Source organism: Dermochelys coriacea, chromosome 6, assembly GCF_009764565.3.
Source record: "Dermochelys coriacea isolate rDerCor1 chromosome 6, rDerCor1.pri.v4, whole genome shotgun sequence".
Taxonomy (NCBI): Eukaryota; Metazoa; Chordata; order Testudines; family Dermochelyidae; genus Dermochelys; species Dermochelys coriacea.
The window spans coordinates 47,522,132-47,543,084 of record NC_050073.1 but is presented as its reverse complement, the minus strand read 5'-3'; the positions used below and the strand labels follow the sequence as shown (position 1 = coordinate 47,543,084).

General features: G+C 44.9%; 1 protein-coding gene across 2 annotated transcripts in view; it reads right to left on the bottom strand.

Annotated features, from left to right (window-relative positions):
* The window catches only part of LDLRAD3 (low density lipoprotein receptor class A domain containing 3), a 164,648-nt gene that overhangs the window by 110,822 nt on the left and 32,873 nt on the right, over positions 1 to 20,953 (bottom strand). Inside the window, exon 2 of one of the 2 annotated variants that reach the window (XM_038405624.2) lies at positions 1,156 to 1,302. The exons of the other annotated variant lie outside the window; for it this stretch is intronic. Within the exon in view, the coding sequence (XP_038261552.1) occupies positions 1,156 to 1,302 (147 nt within the window). The remainder of the gene's footprint in view (positions 1 to 1,155; positions 1,303 to 20,953) is intronic. 2 annotated transcript variants of the gene reach the window in all.

Sequence of the window (20,953 nt, the reverse complement as noted above, 5' to 3'; positions counted from 1 at the left end):
GGACAGTTCTGCAGGCATCCAAATGCACAGTGGCAGCATAACTTAGACCAGTGTGACTCACTCCAATCAGTCTGGAAAAAAAATGATTTTATGAACTTTGGTTTTGCAGCTATTTAAATTTTGTCGTCTGTTACTGTGTTCATTATCACACTGAATCCAGCCAATTTTTCATGATGAGAGAGCATTTGAATGGAAAAATGGGATGAGGCACATTTTGCTATTACCAATTCATGAACAAATGAATGCTAACTCCAGCCCAGTGCTCTTTCATTAGGAGTCTCTATATTTGCATCTGGGGGGAAATGACAGTTTTCAGGCAATAGGCAGCAAAACCTCCTAGACCGTGTCCTGTAAATACTTACGTTTTAAAAATGCCTTCTTTCAACCAGCTTTAAGATGCCAATTTTGGTATGGCAACCTGGGGGCTGGGAGCACATTTAGCTCTTGGAAGGTTGGTGTAGTATGGAGTGTCATGTCCCCCCTCCTGCATTGCTAATTAAGGAGCATGCTAAGCTCAGAAGGGAATCCAAGCACTCTGATCCCACAGTAGAGCCCAGAGGCTCCAATTGAAATCAGGGCCCTATTGTGCTAGGTGCTGTAGAGCCACATGGGACAGGAATTGTCTTACTAAGAGCTTAACACCTAAATCGCTACGAGAAAGTATTATCCTCATTTTTCAGGATGAGGAACTGAGATCCAAGGCTGCACCTGAACCACAAAACGTGCTTAGGCAGAAGGATGCTGCAACTCAGGTCTGATGTTTTAGAAACACTGTAAGCCAGAAAGATTATTGTGTATCATTTGAAGCTGCTTCAAGAGTTCAGTCTATCAGAGGGAGAAAAAATTAAGAATCACAGATGAAGCATGAGAGAGGTGTTCGGCAAATATCTGAAATAAGGTGGTGAGTTGATGAGGTGGTGAGATACAAGAATTATTTCAAATAGCAAGAGATGCAGAGGAGAAGGTTCTGATCAGGCTAGTAGCAAGATGAAAAGGTACTGTAACGGCACATTATTTGTCACCACCAAAAGGCAAACAACAAGTCAGGCAGATGATTCATCACTTGAAGAATATGGACCACAACACATGCAAATAATGCTATCTAACTGAGCCTCACGGTACAAAACATGTAAGATAATCACAGGGGTCACTCACGGCATTCCTTCTCGTCACTTTCATCGAAGCAGTCTGGCAGCCCATCACACTGCCAGGCCCCTGGGATACAGCGTCCGTTACTACACATGAAGTTTCCAGGAATGTTGCATTCATTTGTGAAGTTATTCCCAGGCAACAGCTGGCTCTCTGTAACAGAAGGGGGGGAAAAAACCAAACACCCAATATACAGGACCTGCTTTAACTTCACAAGGCATATTCCTGTGGTAGACAAAGAACACATGCCGAGCCAATGAGAATACTGTCCGTCAATGATAGATTAAACACAGACAATGAACAAGCTACCCCTTCACAATGTTTCGAAAGGGGCTCACTATTTCCCCACATTCCAGCACCATCGTCCCCTCCTCTCCCCTTACTCCCACCCACTAGAGCAGGGTTAGCTTTAATCTCTCCCTTCCTTCCTAATATTTCCAGTCTAATAAGTTCATCAGACACAACACACTGGACTCCAAATCCCCATACCTTTGTCTGATCATTATTGTGTCTGCAGAACATATTCCTACCACCTCGAAGCTAGGAGGCATGTTAGTTAATGAATATTAACCTTTCAATTCAGTGCTGCTAGTCAAAATTAAAAGTGAGCTTTCTAATCTAGTCCCCTGGCAAGCATCTGTTCACATGCTAGTAAGGCAGTTGGCACATTAAAGCAGTCTGCCAAGGAGAGGGGGTTCAGTACTAGAATGGCAGGAATGCTGCAGATCAGGATAGAAGCATGTTAGAGAAGTTTCGCGCTACATTTAACATGAGGCACTCTAACCAGTAATATCAGTCAAGCTCTTGCATTTTTATGCACTGAAGCTCACAAATGCAAACATCACAAAGAGAGCTAAACTCCAATGAATGAAAATATGGGGAGTATGCACATACCTTATTAGGAAAGTAGTTAGCTTGCAGGTCAAAAATGAAGATTTAGAGATAGGGTTCCCCCTCCCACACCCCAGGGGAAAGGCAAGTCCTCAAAAGCTGCATTTTAGGTCTGAAATGGAACAAGCTGCAACAGTAGAGGATGGGATATGGAGGATTTCCTTCTCTTCATCCCTGTCTTCCTCCCTACCCTGCCCCTCCTCAAGCTCCTTGCCCAGCCAGGCCCTGACTCTGTCCACCATTCCTACCTCACTTTCTCATTAAATCAGACTCTTCCCGAAATACCTAGTATTTTTCTTTAATTTTATTCTTGCAAATGGCTTAGCTGTTTTTGTTGAAACTTTCCCCCCAAAATTCAGCCTGCAGCAGACAAGTTCAGCCTGAAGCATTAAAGATTGGCAAAGTTATAAGCAACCGATAATCAGTCTTATAATTAGGGCCCTACCAAATTCACAGCTATGAAAAACATGTCAAGGGCCATGAAATCTGGTCTCACCCGGTGAAATCTGTTTTTTTGCATGCTTTTACCCTATACCATACAGATTTCACAGGGGAGACCAGTATTTCTCAAATTGGGGCCCTGACCCAAAAGGGAGTTGCAGTGGTGGTGGGTCACAAGATTATTTTAGGGGGGTTGCGGCATTGCCACCCTTACTTCTGCGCTGCTTTCAGATCTGGGCAGCTAGAAAGCAGAGGCTGTTGGCCAGGCGTCCAGCTTTGAAGGCAGCGCTCCACAAGCAGCAGCGCAGAAGTATGGGTGGCAATACACTACCATGCCATCCTTACTTCTGAGCTACTGTCAGCAGCAACTCTCCGGCTGCCCAGCTCTGAAGGCAGCGCTGCTGTCAGCAGCAGCACAGAAGTAAGGGTAGCAATATTGCAACCTTCCGCCCCCCCCCCCCCCGTTACAATAACCTCATGACCCCTGCCCCACAACTCCTTTTTGGATCAGGACCCCTACAAATTTGAAGTGACCCCATGAAATTTCAGATTTAAATAGCTGAAATCATGATGATATTTATGATTTTTTAAATCTTATGACCATGAAACTGAACAAAATGGACCGTGAATTTGGTAGGGCCCTACTTATAATGGGACAGATTGGGCAGCTTTAACTACAGGCTCCGCGACTAGCTCTGTCTCCAGTGCTGTATATAAAAAGCAGCCACTATTGAGAACAGAACAGACCCAAGCAGACCACACAGCTGACAATCCCTTTTCTGTTTTTACCAATTTCATCCAAACTCCCTGCTTTGTTGCTTTCTTGTTCAAGTGAAACAGATTTAATTCTCATCTCCCAGTGCAGAAATGCTGCTATTTAGTACATGCTGGAAAGAGTCCCCCAGCTCAGTGCCTGTTCACTCTAGCCTTGTCTTAACCAAGAAAAGCATCCATTTCCGACAGTGGCATGGGACAAGCCAATTCAACTCTGGTTCAGGTCTGAATAATTTGTTTTAAACAAGAATTTAACATGGTTTGCCCTGGGCTATCCTTCAGGGAAAATTGTGTGGACCACCAGTTCGACTGCAGCTATTGCTGGCAACTGTTGCCAGCAACACACATGACTAGGGCAGAGCCATAGAGCACTGTCATAGGCCTTGTCTACACCGCCACTTACAGCACTGAAACACTCTTTTGCTCAAGGGCATGAAAAAACACCCTCCTGAGCGATGCAAGTTTCAGCGCTGTAAAGTGGCAGTGTAGATAATGCTACAGCGCTGGGAGCTATTCCCCTCACGGGGTTGGTTATATTACAACGCTGGGAGAGCTCTCTCCCAGTGCTGGAGCCATGACTATGCAGCCACGTTAAAGCGCTGCCAGACATACCCATAGACACAAAAAGTTTGGCACGCCTATGCTCAAACCACCAAGTCAATTTTTATTGTTGCCTTAATCCAGTTCAAGTCATTTCTCTCATCACTGATATGTATCTGCCTAGCAATAATGCAGAAGGTGAAAACGATCTGTCAATATTACAGCAACCCTCTATTAGCAAATAGCCACCAATGTGCTAAGAATACAAACATATCCCTGCAACCAAAGAGAACCTATGACAATCATACCAACCAAGGTTTTCTTTAGGTAGGTAAAGAAATATGAAACAAGATAGCTGGAACTATTTTTCCCCTTGTGAAGGTACAGTTGATCTGTGTTCTCCCTAGATTTATTATTCAGCATCAAGCAGTTTAAGATTCAGCAGGATTTGTTTTACAGAGAGGGCTCACCCTTGCAGGTCAGCACCGCATCAAGGGAACATTTAATTATAACAACAGGTATTTCTAACGAGATCCCGGGATGGAAAGAGCAAAATGTTTTGCAGCTGTTAATCACTGTGAAGGGGCGTTATCCTCATTTCACAGAAGAGGAAATTAAGGCACAGAAACCTAATCTACATTAGGATTTTCTGATCTGCCATTCCCAAAAGGTGCAGATCCATGGATCACTGCATCGGAGGAAGCAGAAAAGTTTCATCTGTTTTTTGCCACCATGTCATCTAACCATTCTCAAATCACACAGAGCACCCCCTTTTGAAATTAAAATCCTGGTGTAGACACAATCAGAGCAAGTGACTTGTCACAGGAAGTCTGTGGGAAAGCTAGGAACAGAACCCAGGCCTCCCGACTCCCAGACTTTTGCCTTGACTACAGACCCATCTTCCCTCTCTAAAGATCACAGAATTTCAGAGGAAGAAAGCTTGTCAGATGCATTTCCAACATACATGATACAAAAAGACAGTGGTCTTACAGACTCTGGAGCCCCTTGAGGAGAGGGTCGAAAGCCCACCATCTGCTTCTAGTTTTATTTGTATTTTTCCTGAAAATAAACTGGCCACGTTCCTCAGACTCATTTCAAAGCTACAACTTAACTAAAGGAAATCTCATTGAAAGAAATCTTTGAACATTCTTACAATCCCACTTTAATAAATAGACTATAATTGTTCTTTCCTGAATAGACTAGGACATTCTGAGAACAGCCATCAAATCCCATCCATTGCCCAGTAAAATATTTATAGACTGTTCTATGGCACTCACTGAACTTATTCTCACAACCACCCTTTCAGGCAGGGATGTATTACCAAAGAGGGGAAATGGAGATACTGAGGGATTCAGTTATTTGTCTAAAGTTATACAAGAGGTTTGTTGCAGGGGTAGGATTAGAACAGAGATCTCCTTAATTCCATCCAATACCTAGACCACCAACCAATTGCTTTCTAAGATGGTCCTTATCAACTGCCAGAAAAGTCAGAGGTTACGAGCTGAAACATTTAAATCATATATTAAATGTATCTAAGATATTCATTATTCAGATTACTCCACCTCTAAAGAATCCAATTGTGGACATGGAGTTGTCAAAACAATTCCACATGTGGAATAGTTTACATTAAGTTTCTCTTTTTGCTTACTGGCTTTAAAAATTCCCTTCACTCTCTTCTACTGAAACAACTTCAAAAAACCCCAAAGCCCATAAGGAGATCCTCAATCCAGTTGTTGCTTCTCAACCCATGGGAATGTGATGCTTTTGCCCACTGCCTTCCCCCTCACCCAAGGCACAGCCTACTGGATAATTCAGAGGGGGGTGCTACAGAAAGGACCAAATTAGATCACCCAGTTCCCTGTAGGGATGAACCAGAGTTTAAAATACAGTCCATATAGATGTCAGCTTTTGTGCAGCCTATTGGCAATGGCAGAAATTCTTCAGTCTGGCAGAGTAAGCTTTCCAATAGCTGACATACTTACCCTGCAGCCTCTCTTGTTCTGAATCCAAACTAAACACTAGATGCATGGATATGTTCAGTTAAAGAAAAAGAAGAAAAGCAAAAAGTGGCCCATTTTCACTGCAATACATTGCTCACTTAAAAAAAAAAAAAGCACACCATCTGGGCTGAATGAAAAAGGCCTCATGTTTCATTTTAAAAGGGTATTGGATGAGGGAAACCAGTCTGGTTTAAACAGCTACTTCCAAAAATGCTGGCATCTAAATATTGAATACTTGCCAAAAAAAAAAAAAAAAAAAAAAAAAAAAAAAAAAAACGCTTGAAGAATACAGCAGCAATCCCCACTCCCCAAAAAAACAAGCCACCTCTGAGCACTCCACTTTCTATCATCACAGACAGAAATGGATATTTCTTACAGGGTACCTTTAGCCTCAAAGGTTCCAACACCCGTTAAAAGCTACAGAACATATAGCGCCACTGAAATGCAGCCAACTCTGGGGTGAAAGGTACAGTGCAATAACTAGAGTAAGTGACATTTTGGGCCAAAGATATCAGGACAAACTTCTGCAAGAAGTTCAATAGGATCTTTAAACATCCACCTAGAGTAGGTCAGAGTTTATAAGGTCTCTTCCAAAAAATCTGCACACAGTAAATATGGTGAAACTCAGGGTAAGTCTACATTGTACTCCTGGGGGATTTTGCATCACTGCATGTGCGCAGAATTCATATCCCCTGCAGATTTCTTGGCTTCCCTGCAGAAAAATAACTTTCTGGCAGGGAAGCAAAGAGAAGCTGCAAGAGCAGTCACGCACCACTCCCTAGCAGTGCAGGCAAGTCATTTCAGGCACCCAGAGCAGCTGGCGGAGAGGTAAATAACCCAATCCCCATGCAGCCGGACCTTCCATAGTCAGACATCCCTGCCAAGCCTCAATCTGTACACCCAGAACCCTCACTAGTACTCAATACCCGAACCCCACCCCACTGAACCTCAACCTCTGCATCTGGAGCCCACTGCCTCCAGACACCCCCCCTGCACCCCAGACCCCCCCACTCAGCTCCCTTCACTCAACCCCCCACCCTGACAAGCCCCACCCTCAGCATCGCCCTAAGCCCCCACATCTAGACATTCACATCACTCATCTCCAACTGCACCCAACCTCCACCCCACCAAGGCCCACTCCCCCAGCACCCAGACTCCCCCGCTGAGCTCCAATCACCTTCAACTGGAAGCCCCTGCAGAGTCCCATTGCCCTGAACCTGGAACCCCCATAACGAGCCTCCATGCATCCAGATCCCCATCACAATCTGCCTGTGCCCAGATTGTCCCACACAGAATCCTCTCACCAAGCCCCTTCACACTTGGATCTGCCTGGTTAAATCTGCCTCCCCATACCTGGTGCGCCTGGCACAGAGAGGCAGAGGTCCAGGCCTTGTGCTGTGTGAGGGTCAGGTGCAACCTCACCACTGAGTCCATGTCCCAGGATAGGGTTGGGGAGGCAGCAGGGTGATTTCCCACCTTCGTGCAGCCAGTGGCCTGTGCTCCCCACTGCCATGCTGGAACTCTGCATTTGTTTACTGACAAATAAAACTTGCAAAATTTTAAAATATTGTGCACAGAATTTTTAATTTTTGGCGCAGAATGCCCTCATGAGTAACACTGCAAAAAAAGATCCACGGCAGCAAGTTTCAACACCCATGTCAACTGACTCCAGTTCGCAGGGCTCATGCTATGGGGCTAAAAATAGCAGTGTAGATGTTCGGGTTCGGGCTCTAAAACTCACTAAGTTTCGGAACCTGATCCCAGCCCGAGCCCAAGTGTCTACACTGCTGTTTTTAGCCCCATAGCAGGAGCCTAAGTCAGTTTACCCAGGATCTGAGACTCACCACAGTGGGGCTTTTTTTTTTTTTTTTTTTTTGGCAGTATAGACAAACACTTAGACTTCCACCATGGAGGAAGGGCTGAGTTAACACTGATGTTAACCTGTGTTTCAGGAGTCTAGGTATTCAAAACCCAATGCTTCAATCTAATCTATCTCCCAGAGTGATGTTTTTATTTATTTATTTTTGGTTTTATCTACATTTTATTCTATGTTCATTGGGTCAACATCTTTGACTCATAGAAGATTAGGGTTGGAAGAGACCTCAGGAGGCCATCCAGTCTAACTCCCTGCTCAAAGCAGGACCAACCCCAACTAAATCATCCCAGCCAGGGCTTTGTCAAGCCGGACCTTAAAAACCTCAAAGGATGGAGATTCTACCACCTTCCGAGGTAACCCATTCCGTGCTTCACCACCCTCCTAGTGAGATAGTTTTTCCTAATATCCAATCTAGCGCTCCCCCACTGCAACTTGAGACCATTGCTTCCTGTTCCGTCATCTATCACCACTGAGAACAGCCTAGCTCCATCCTCTTTGGAACCCCGCTTCAGGTAGTTGAACGTTGCTATCAAATCCTCCCTCACTCTTCTCTTCTGCAGACTAAATAAACCCAGTTCCCTCAGCCTCTCCTCATAAGTCATGTGCTCCAGCCCCCTAATAATTTTCGCTGACCGCCACTGTACTCTCTCCAATTTATCCACATCCTTTCTGTAGTGGGGGGCCCAAAACTGGATGCATGCAATACTCCAGATGTGGCCTCACCAGTGCTGAATAGAGGGGAATAAACACCTCCTTCGATCTGCTGGCAATGCTCCTACTAATGCAGCCCAATATGCCATTCGCCTTCTTGGCAACAAGGGAACACTGTAGACTCATGTACAGCTTCTCGTCCACTGCAATCCCCAGATCCCCTTTTCTGCAGAACTACTGCTTAGCCAGTCGGTCTCCAGCCTGTAACAGTGCATGGGATTCTCCTGTCCTAAGTGAAGGTCTCTGCACTTGTCCTTGTTGAACCTCATCAGATGTCTTTTGGCCCAATCCTCCAATTTGTCTAGGTCACTCTTGACCCTATCCCTACCCTCCAGCATATCTACCTCTCCCCACAGCTTAGTGTCATCTGCAAACTTGCTGAGGCTGCAATCCATCCCATCATTCAGATCATTAATGTAGGTGTTGAACAAAACCGGCCTCAGGACAGACCCCTGGGACACTCTGCTTGATTCCGGCTGCCAACTAGACATCGAGCCATTGATCACTACCCATTGAGCCCGATGATCTAGCGAGCTTTATATCTACCTTATAGTCCATTCATCCAATCCATACATTTTTAACTTGCTGGCAAGAATACTGTGAGAGATCATATCAAAAGCTTTGCTAAAGTCAAGATATATCGTGTCCAGCATGTTCCCCATATCCACAGAGCCAGTTATGTCATCATAGAAGGCAATCAGGTTGGTCACGCATGACTTGCCCTTGGTGAATCCATGTTCCTCATCACCTTCCTCTCCTCCAAGTGCTTCAAAATGGATTCCTTGAGGACCTGCTCCATGGTTTTTCCAGGCACTCAGGCGAGGCTGACCGGTCTGTAGTTCCCAGAATTCTCCTTCCCTTTTTTAAAGATGGGCACTATTTTTGTCTTTTTCCAATTGTCTGGGACCTCCCCCAGTCACCAGAAGTTTTCAACGATAACGGACAATGGCTCTGCAATCGCATCAGCCAACTCCCTCAACACCCTTGGATTCATTAGATCCGGACCCATGGAGTTGTGCATGTCCAGCTTTTCTAAATAGTCCTTAACCTGTTCTTTTCACCACTGAGGGCTGTTTACCTCCTCCCCATACTGCGCTGCCCAGTGCGGAAGCCTGGGAGCTAACCTTGTCTGTGAAGACCGAGAGGAAAAAAAGGCATTGAGTCCTTCCGCTTTTTCCACATCGTCACTAGGTTGTCTCCCCATTCAGTAAGGGTTCCACACTTTCCCTGATTATCATCTTGTTGCTAACATACAAGGATCAGCAGGGGTCAGTTTAATCATAGTAAAAAGAAAAGGAGTACTTGTGGCACCGTAGAGACTAACAAATTTATTAGAGCATAAGCTTTCGTGAGCTACAGCTCACTTCATCGGATACGAAAGCTTATGCTCTAATAAATTTGTTAGTCTCTAAGGTGCCACAAGTACTCCTTTTCTTTTTGCGAATACAGACTAACACGGCTGCTATTCTGAAACCTTTAATCATAGTGAATCAGATCTCTTCCTTCATGGAGGACAGAATTAGATTCCTATAGTACTAGGCTTGGATACAATGCATTAAGTGACAGGAAAAAACAGGAGGTGAAACCAGGCCCCCATGGCCAGCTCTGAGCAGACACCCAGCAACTGCTACCACCCCTCCCAGCCAAGTCTGCTCAATAGGTAATGGGCTGGAGATGTGCTAAGCTGAAAGTGCTGGGACGGGCCCTTGGTGCCAGGGCAATGCACAGCCCAGAGAGCACAAGGGAGGCAGGGATACTGTGCAGCACTGAGAGACCCCAGCTGCCTGTGGAAAACGCTTGCAGCCCCCTTCCCCCCTGCTCCCCTGTCTGGGCCAGGGGGCTAGAGGAATGCTGGGGCCTCCCCTCCCAGCTCACAGTACTGGAACAGCAGCGTAGCTCCCCCATTGCGTGGGATGCAGGTGCCCCAGCCTGTTACCTTGAGTGCCTGCACTGCTGTCTCAAGTAAGAGTGAGGGGAGGAAGTGGAGGCAGCCAGGTCTATGCTCACAGCTGGCCTGCGGAGGGTCCTGAGCCTTCTATGCCCCCACCCTGTTTCACTGCATGCATGCGTGCGCACGCGCGCGCACACACACACACACACACACACACACCCCAGAGGTACTGAACACTATTCTGGCTCTCAATAGTGTGTTCTAGTTCCACTCAAGCGCTGATATAAATGCATTGCAACTCATCAGATTCGACTCAGGACAACATCATGCAAGCACCTAACAGCCTCTACACCAGCGGTTCTCAGCCTATTTACCATTGTGGGCTGCGTATGCAGCTCTCCATGTGTTACATGGGCTGCATCCACACAACATATATACTACCTGTATGGCCCTGAGGATGTCACATGGGCCGCAGCTGTGTGCTGACTGGGCAGCAAGCAGCCTGCAGGTTGAGAACCACTGCTCTATACCTGTCCATGCGAGAGCAAGAGAACTAACCAATTAGGCCCTGTTACCTCTCTTGCTTTCCTCCTGCCAACACTGATAAACATCTGATTTCCTAACACTCAGTATACCGAAACCGGGAGGCAGTGCTCACTTGTGCTCATAGCAGAATACTGAACATAAGGACCCCTGTGGGTTCTGCTCCTGGCTCTACCATTGATTCTTTGTGTACAAGTCACTTAACCTCTCTGCATCAGTTTACCCACCTGTAAAATGGAGATAGTACACCTATTGCTCAGGGTCCTGAATTACTCTAAGTTTGTAAAGCACACTGAAATCCCTTGTTAAAAGCACGATAGAAGTAAATAAAGTAAAAATACAAACAAAAACTCATTTTCCTTTCCATTTCTTCTTAAATAATTACATTTGATGCCACCCAATAAGTTTGTCTACAGCTGTTTGTTTGTCAACCTGTCCCCTAAATCCCTGTAGAGCCCAGACTCCAGCTGGATTTGCTTTTGTCTGCATTGCTGCCAAACAAGCATTGGCAGAACAAAAGACAAGCATCCCGATATACTTCCAAACTGGCTCTGAGAAGTGACGGATGAGACAGGCTAGCTCTGGATCCATCAACAGTACATAAACCATCTGTCACAAGCAAAGAAAAAGACACTTGCTAGGGATTATTTGAAGACTCCTAATCTCTAAGCAATTTTAATTCCTCCCTCCCACCCACCACCACTTAAATTGCCTGATGATTACATTTCTGATGCATCCAACATTAGAAGTTGTGGGGGCTACTTGTGAAAACAGATGGACTGGTATAATATAATGTTAACTCGTAAATAATGCATTCACAGAAGGGAGAGATGTAAAACCTCAGATTTAAGGAATTCCCTCTTGTCCCCAATTTTTTGTCCACAGACAATTGGCCACCCATGACCACAGCTAGGAGAACCACTATATTTGATCTTTAGCATTTCCATGACTTCAGATGGATCAAGTCTAGCCATACAAGTTCAAAAGCAGAGAACTCTTACAACAATTTAAGGTCACGGAGACAAATAATCTGACAATCAACGTTTACAAAACACAAACATACAAAAGCACTGAATTTTACCATTTTTGCAGCAATCTAGTTTCTCAAGAGGGCGTACTCAGCTACAAATTCGTAAGTGAAGTGGCAAGAAAAATCAGGCTACTTATCAGAAAACCCAACATATTCCCTTCTTATCCTCACAAGTAGAGTGCGAGGATTGTGCCCCCACTCGAGTTCAAATATTCCCAACTTCATCACCTGTTGGTCAGCCTCTTGACTTTTTTCTATATAGCCCCCTAGGCACACTGACCTCCTGAGCTCATCCACTAAGCCATAACCCTCATCACCATTTAAATCTATTTTAAAGACTCATCTCTGCTGGGTTGCCTGAATCTTGCTGACTTTTTTTTTAAAAATCTGTTGTTTGTTCCCTGTGTGTTGTGGCCTTTCCTCCATCCTCCACCTACTTGGATGTCTGTCATGGGAGCTCCTCAATGCAAGGGGCTGTTCCTTCTTGAGTGTCTGGAAAGCACCCACCATATCATCAGCACTACCATAAACATAAGGTGATGACTCTATATTCTTTACTTTCTATTCTAAGCATCATCATATAGCATTGCTATGTTAAACAGCTGACATGCTCCACCCCAGAGATGGCTGCACTTCAAAGCTGGGAACAAAGATGTGTGTACACACTGTGTACATCACTTGAGGATCTTTCTAAAATAAATGTGCTACTAAAATGTTAGTTAATGAATAGATTTGCTTCTCCTTTCTGAGGAGTGACTGGGACAGGGAGTTTTTTTGTTCAAGGATTGAACTGACTACCACTGGGCCTATTTTAAACCCCACAATACTGCATGGCTGGGCTTCACAGCTGGGGATTTCTGCTGAAAGCCCCAGCCTTGAATTTAGCTGTCTCCACTACAGCTGTTATTTCTGCTTGGATACAGACAAAAACACATATGGCCAAAGCTCATGAGGCCTGCTTAGTGGTGGGGGAAAAGAGGGACACTGACAGTTTGTAAACAGCCCATGCAGTAGCAACAGCTGACACCAAACCAATATAAACTTTTTAACAGAATGGGCAAAGCATGGAGAGGGGAAATGGCTTCTTATTTAAATTACCAAACTGGCTCCTGAAATGGTTGCCAGGACTGTAGGAAGGAATGTTATCCGCAGTGACAAACAGGAGAGAAATCAATGGAAAGGGAAGGTCAGACATTGCCCCTATTAAACTTTTAAGTTATCCGACCAGGTCTCTTCCTTATAAGATAGCAAGGATAAATATGCCAAAATTCTAGCACAGCTATCATCCAAGGGTCTCAAAGCGCTTAAGGAATTCATCACAAAACCACTAGGAGGGAGGTGCCACCCTCATTTTTATTTGTAAACTGCGGCACAGAGAATAAGGGACTTCGCAAGGTCACACACAAATCTGTAGCACAGCAAGGAACAGAATTTAGGAGTCCTGAATCCCAGTCCTGTGCTTTAGCCACAAGACTATCCTTCCTGTCTTAAGATGATGCAATTTCTGTTTGCACTGTCGATACAACTGAGAGAAACTCCTGTTTCAGCTGCAAAAAGCCAAAGTAGAGTGTGTACAAATTTGACTAAGGAGTTTAGACTTAACAAGCCTTGAAGATGAAGAAATTAAATCTATTTAAAGACATACCACCAGTCAACACTGCTTAAATCTGGCACTAGACAGATGCATAAACATAGAGCTATAATCCTGATAGTTGCTGTGTGTCCTCAACTCCAATCACAGCAATGGCAGTGAACTGTGCTCAGCACCTCATAGGATATGGGCATGTGATCTGCTATCAAGAAGTCTGCTTATCCTGTGCAAGGGAGAGAGACCCTGTTGACTTTAGTGCCTGGCTACTGCAATGTGCAAATACTGTGAAAACATGGCAAAAGGGTCTTCTGCATTGCTTAAGTTAAAGTTAGAAAGATTGACTCCCTCAATTTCTTTCCCTTCCAGAATCGGGGTATATGCTGTCAATATCATGTTATTTATTTGTGTTACTGTAGTAATTAGGTTCCCTAACTGAGACCCACATCCACAATGCTTGGCACTGTACATACACATAGGAGACATCCCTGGCCCAAAAGATCTTACGGCTAAATAGGCAAGACACAGAAGGGTTGGGGGGAAACTGAGGCACAGGAATAAAAATTTGCCTGAGGTCACAGAGCAGGTCAAGGACAGGTCTCCCGAGTCCCAGTCTAGTGCCCTATCCAATGGGCTCAGCTGCCTCTTAGGGTATGTCTACACTAAAATGACTGAGGCACACGGTGCTTGGACTCGGAGGCTGTTTAACTGCGGTGCAGATGTTTGGGCTCGGGGTGCAGCCCAAGCCCCAGGACTCTTCTACTTCGGAGCATCCTAGAAACTGGGTTCCAGCCTGAGCACAAACGTCTACACCAAAATTAAATAGCCCCTTATAGCCCAAGCCTCCCAGCCCAAATCAGCTGGCATGGGCCAGCCACAGGATTTTAATTGCCGTCTGAGAGGTGATACACTTATCACTAAAAACTGTGACTAGAATGGCAAACAGTCAGAAGATTACTGGGTCTTTCAGAGCTACGCATAATTAAGATCTTAACCCCTAAAAACTATATATAGTGCATTTTGGCTGTCATAAAAAAGAACTCAGGGGTAAAGGAGTTAAACCCTTATTCTCCATGAAGAATAAAGCTCATGATCCCTTGCAGTCACTGGAGACTTAAGAAATGTGCAGCTCTGTTACACTAACAGTCTCCACTAATGGGAGACACTGGGGCTTACAGCAAGATTATCCCCATGAAGCAGGAATGACAGTATGGCATGGCTTCTACCCATTGAGTGTAATGGGAATTTGAATAACTAGGTGATATTTGCAATGGATTTCCCCCATAAATGTCACTCATAATGGAAAGCCACCTGATGATTACAGACCAAGGTTCCACAATGCCCTCACACCCTTGCTGCAAGGGCAGCATTCCAGGTTATTTTTTTCAAACCTCTCCAGGTTCTTCAGTGATTTTAAGCAAACTGACTTTTCTATTCTTAAGTTATTTCTTCTTCATATTTTCGAAAGTTCTTAACCATTACCTGTAGGCACAATAGAAAAAGTAGCACAACAAGAATAAAAATCCAAAATATAAGGACATGACCTAACCATAACAGGCTACAAACCTTTAAGTTATACCCAGATTTGGGTTCATAAGCTTGTGTCCATCTTTAAGCATGTAAGTATTCCCATCAACTTCAGGGGGGCTACTCATGCTTAAAGTTAGGCACACCCTTAAGTTCCCTGCTGAAACAGGGCCTTAAACTGTGAGCAATTTGAGGCAGGAATAGTTTCTCCTATGCAGTTATACAGACCTTAGCACAATGGGATCTTGATTGCCAATAATAAAATCAGGGGATTTTTCCTCAAACCCCTCTACTAGCTTCAGCTGCAGTGGAATTATCAGGGAAGAAAGGCCATTTCTTCAGACAGCCAGAGTCCAAACCGCATAGAACTTTACAGGTCATTAAGGGTATGTCTACGCTGGCATAAAAGACCCACAGCACAGTTGCAGCTGGCCCAGATCAGCTGACTGAGGCTCACGGGGCTGTAAAATTGCTGTGTAGACGTTTGGACTTGTGCTGGAGCCTGAATTCTGAGACGCCACATAGGGGAAGAATTCCAGATCCCAAATGTCTACACAACCCTAGCCCTGCCAGCAAGAGTCAGCTGACCTGGACCAGCCAGATGTGTTTATTTGCTGTGTAGACGTCCCCTAAAGAACTAAAGGCTTTAATGACCACAAATGGTCTGGACAGTTTTATATCTCCAAAAGATGGCATCTCCAGCAGCACACTGTCCTTCAAAAATCACATATGGGTACTAGTTCAGAAGGAAGTAGTACTGACTCCCCAATACCACCCCAAATACTGGAGCACTACCCAAGCACAATTCCTTTTTAACTTCACTGCTTACAAGTCAATACCTCAAGGTGGTAGGGCTCTGCCTTACAGACTGATCTTTTGGAAGTTCAGCTGCAGCATCTGTGAACTTTATGTCCTCCTAAGTTGTAGAGCAGATTTACCCTTTTCTGACACTGCCCCAACTTTCTCAGCACTGTTCGTTAGTGCCAAGAGCTTGGTTTACACCCTTATAGAATATCAAAGTGCTAAGTCCTAAGTGAACAACTGTCCCACATAATTTTGTTTTGATGGCATTCATGTTACCAGTGTCTGAAATATATTCCTTTCAAAAAAGTTCTTTGGCTAGAAATGTATGTTTTAGTTTAACTTCTTAAATCTGAATTTGATGACAGGGTGTGAAAGTGATGTTGGCAATATGCTACAGTATACAGCAACACAAAACGGCACAGCATGAGCATCTTAACAGCAGGGCAGCCTGAACTGACAAACTCCCTCTGTGTATTCAAACATGCTAAACTCAGTAGAATTTGATTTTGTATTTATATTCTCTACAAACAAGGAATCTCAAAACACTTTAGGAAAGAGGCAAGATACCAATAGAACGCATATATTTAACATTTTACACACAGTGCCTTTCATCTCAAAGAATCAAAGTGCTTCACAAAACCACATACACAATACAATCTTAATTCACCAAAATCCAGCCATCTTTGAGATGAAGGATGACCAAAACAAAACAGAACATCCTACGTAACTTGGGAGGGACCCAACCCAGCACCAGACAACTGAACCACGGTGGCCCCGCCCCTTCTGAGACCCCTGTCTCCTCCACTCAACCCACCCCCAGGTCCCCACTGCTTGCCGTGTCCCTCCTCCTCGGGACAGGGTAGCGAGGCAGAGAGCCAGCAGACTGAGGAGGCTTGGCCTCGTGTTGGGGCCGGTGGCTCGACCCAGCCCAACTCTGGCAGCACTGGGGCAGGTCCTGCACTCAGCAGGGAGGGCAGTGGGTTGACAGGGATGACAGCAGCAGCTCGGCCAGATGTGGCTGGGGCGGGTGGGCCAGGACTCCTCCGGTCTGGGGGACCCTTCAGGGCATTTCCTTTAACAGGGAGCCGGGGGTTCGAGGCTTCAGCATGCAGGGGGAGGGGCTTTGAGTGGAAGTGGGGGGCCGGCAGGCTAGCCTCCCCAAAGTGGGAGCTCACCCGCTGCTCATGTCTAGATGCTTATACATTGATTATTTGCTCCATTATCTTTCCAGGTACCAAAGTTAAGCTGAATGGTCTATAATTCCCGATTGTTCTTATTCTCCTTTTTATTTGCCCTTTTCCAGTCCTTTGTGATCTCTCCCATCCTCCATGAGTTCTTACAGATAACCACTAATGGCTCAGAAATCTCTTCAGTCGGTTCGAGTAGTCTAAAATGTATTTCATCAGGCCCTGCTGACTTGAAGACATCTAACTTGCGTAAGTAATTTTAAACTTGTTCTTTCCCTATTTTAGCCTCAGATCCTATCAAAGGATGTTAACTATAACACACATTTAACACTTTGGCCATTGCTTCATTTTCTGTTATTGTCTTTCCATCCTCATTAAGTAATAGGCCTATGCTGTCCTTGGTCTTCCTCTTACTTCACATAACTCACAGATCTTGTTGTGAAATAGATATACATGACTGTTTTTCCAAACTGCTGACTCAAGAGTATGCAGCACAGAATCTGAAAACAGCATTAGGTCTTGCATACAGGAACATTTTAAACTTGGAATCTAAACAGGTATCTTTTATAAAACATGAATATTTAAGAATCTTTTTTAGATGTGTATGTGTAGTGTGACGGGGCAAGGCCAGGTGGCTATAGAAAAGTAATGGGAGATAGATATATTAGCTCCAGGCTAAACAAATCCCTGGTACCAGGATAAGTGAAATGGCAGCTGCTTCAGGTCAATTAAGACACCTGGGGCCAATTAAGAACTTTCCAGAAGGCAAGGAGAAGGCTAGGTTGATTGGGACACCTGAAGCCAATCAGGGGCTGGCTGAAACTAATTAAAAGCCTCCCAGTTAGTCAGGTGGGGGTGCAGGTCAGGAGCTGTGGGAGGAAGTTGCGCTGTTGGAGAGGCTGAGTAGTACACACCATATCAGGCACAAGGAAGGAGGCCCTGAGATAAGGGTGAAGTGGAGCTTGAGGAAGTGAGGGCTGCTGTGAGGGAAGTAGCCCAGGGAATTGTACATGTCATGTCTCTAAAAAGGTCAGCTACCATAGCTGATACTATTAGGGACCCTGGGCTGGAGCCTGGAGTAGAGGGTGGGCCCGGGCTCCCCCCCACCTTTGCCCCCTGATTAATCACTGAGACTGGGAGACAACAGAGACTTGCAAGGAAGGATAACTTGTCCTCACGTCCCTCGCTGGCTTATAATGAAAATGGCTCAGTAGACTGACCCTTGTCTTTAGAGAAAGAAGGGTTACGGGGAGGGTCACAGTGAGCCTCTGAGGCTCGCGAAATCCGCCAGGAAACGCGGGACCCATGGAGGCAAGGACAGAGCTTTGTCACAACAGGTATAAATTTCAAGCTTGAATAAACATGTAAAAACATGCTGCAGTATTGGAAGGGAGAAACCCTGCATGAACACTGGCCTTAAAGCTTTATTATTTTATAAATACCTCATCCAGTAAAAAGATAGGGGAAAGAAAAATATATCAATAATTGCACAAGGAATTGCATACTTGGAGATTATCTATTTTAAGCTCATAGTATCCCTAAAGTACATTTACCATCCAATTAGTGTATGCACAAAATCATAAATGTCAATTTATTAAACAGTCTCCTGCCAATTCCTAGAAGTCCTGGGACTCCAAAGCCACCACAGTAGTGAGTAAATTCCTGACAACCAGGAAGCGAAGATGACAGGTTTCAATGTTGAAGATGAGTGAAGAGCAAGCTAACAGTAAGACTAGTGAATGGCAAATTCTGTTTTAATCATGTATGTGTGTTTTTGATAACACAGAAAGACAGTATTAAATTGTTTTCATTGTAGTGTCCTTCTAAAAATGTACAAAACAAATTACATTTTAACAGTATGCTTTGTGTGTCCTTAACTGCAAAAGATTGAGCCATTACCTCAAACAATTATAAAAAAGATCATGTGTGATAGATACTCTTTTGGGACTCGATCCTGCAAGGTCCTGGGCATCTTGCAGGAGCAGACTCTTTGAACTGCTGCTGACCAGATTTTCTTGCTTTACAGTTTGTATTCATTTCTATGGTCCAATCTGTACTACAGACCTATATAACTACATCGCTCAGGGGTGTGAAAAATCCACAAGCAAAGTAGTTGTACAGAGCTAACCCCTTGCGTAGACTGTGCTATGTTGGCTGAAGAGTTTTTCCCACCAACATAGCTACTGCCTTTCAGGGAGGTGGATAAACTATGCCAACAGTAGAGTTTTCACCCGTTGGCATAGAATGTCTTCATTAGAGCGCTACAGCGATGCAACTGCGCCGATCCCACATTTTAAGTGTAGACATGCCCCAAGTAGTACCAAGGTTTCATTGATAGCAATTAATCACACAAACCCTAGGACAAGGATACTCACCACCCAATAAGATTTGTCCATTTTCATTATGTCACGAGAAAAATCCCACAGCTATAGTTGTGACCAAACAGAGCAAAGTGCTTTGCTTATACCTTTATTCCTGCAACTAACACCAAAACATCAATAGATTCTGCTGCTATGTGATACAACAAATACTTGAGAAGGGACTGTGCTGAAAAGGAATTCCAGAAGCATGGCAGGTGTCAACTACAAGACTGTACAAGTTAAACACACTTAAATTACAATTTAACTTCTTGGCTGATTTTTTTTTAATTTAAAAATCTCCTGCAATCTCCATCAACTCTGTGAAGCATTTTATTATTGTGACTAGTCAACACTATGTTTATTATAAGGAACATCATATCACAAGGCCTGTGGAGTAGTGACCTGATTGTCTAGCACAGGTTTCCTGCTGTACAGAACTCCTGTATGTAAACAGCACTAATGACTGGATGTGCAGTCACATGAAAAAGTTGGGGGAGGCAGAAGAGGAGCAGCGAGAATGCAAGTGACATGGCAGCAGTGTTGACATGAGACAACAGTACAGCCAGAGGAATGTTCCCCTGCTCCCTTTCTACAGTGGGCAGACTCATGCTACAATTTTAGTAATAGTTAGCATTTCCCACAGTGGGTTTTTGGAGGGCTAAAAGCATGGCAGCATGCTGTCTTGTAAGTTCAGACAGCAGCCGCCCTTCCGCCCTTCCCTCCCCCCACCCCCCACTCGCGCGCGCGTGCACACACACCATTCTCCACTAATGGTTGCTTTGTCTCGGGGCAGATAAGCAACCAGCTGTCAGAATCGGAGCTTTCAGAAGGCATATCTGCATTCCTGCAGTGATTCAAAAACAATGACAAGAGTGGCCACTTGACTTAAAGGCATTATGGGACACTTTCGGAGGCTGATCAGAGTACAGTAATGCAACACCTCGTTCACACTGGTGCCGCGGCGCTCCAGCGGGGGCACACCAAACGTTATTCCACTCGCCGAGGTGGAATATCAGCAGCGCTGTAGCCACAGAGTCAGAGTCAGGCTCTACATGCCTTGCCAATGTGGACGTGTAGTGAGCTTGTGCGCCCGGGGCTCCTTTATTGCGCTGTAACTCGCAAGTGTAGCCAAGCCCCAAGCGTAGCAACACTGCAAGACCGTTACCTACAGGAACAGATGAACACTTGGTACAAGAATGTCTCCTCTGATTTGCAATACTGCCTTGGAGCCCTGGTCATGGACCAGTACCGCATTGTGCTAGGTGCTGTACAAACAGAACAAAAAGAAAAGTCGCTGCACAAAGTGCTCCCGGTCTAAGTATAATACAAGAGACAACAGTCGGATACAGAAAGCATAACAGACAGCGGTCTCAGCACACCAGCAGCCTAATCGTTGTTCCATTGTTTGCTAGCTTGGTTTGGGGTTGGTGGATTTTTTTTGTTTGTTTTTTAAGTATCACAACAAAGAAAAGCTTGAAGGAGGGTTTTGAAGGAGGCTAATGAGGTAGTTTTGCCGATGGTTACGGGAAGCTCCTCCCAAGCGTGTAGGAGAAAACTGCCTGCTTGAAAATTTAGCAAGCGGGCAATGGAGGCTGGCTTCATGGGCTAATTGCAGGCAGGAGTCAACATTTCAATATTGGA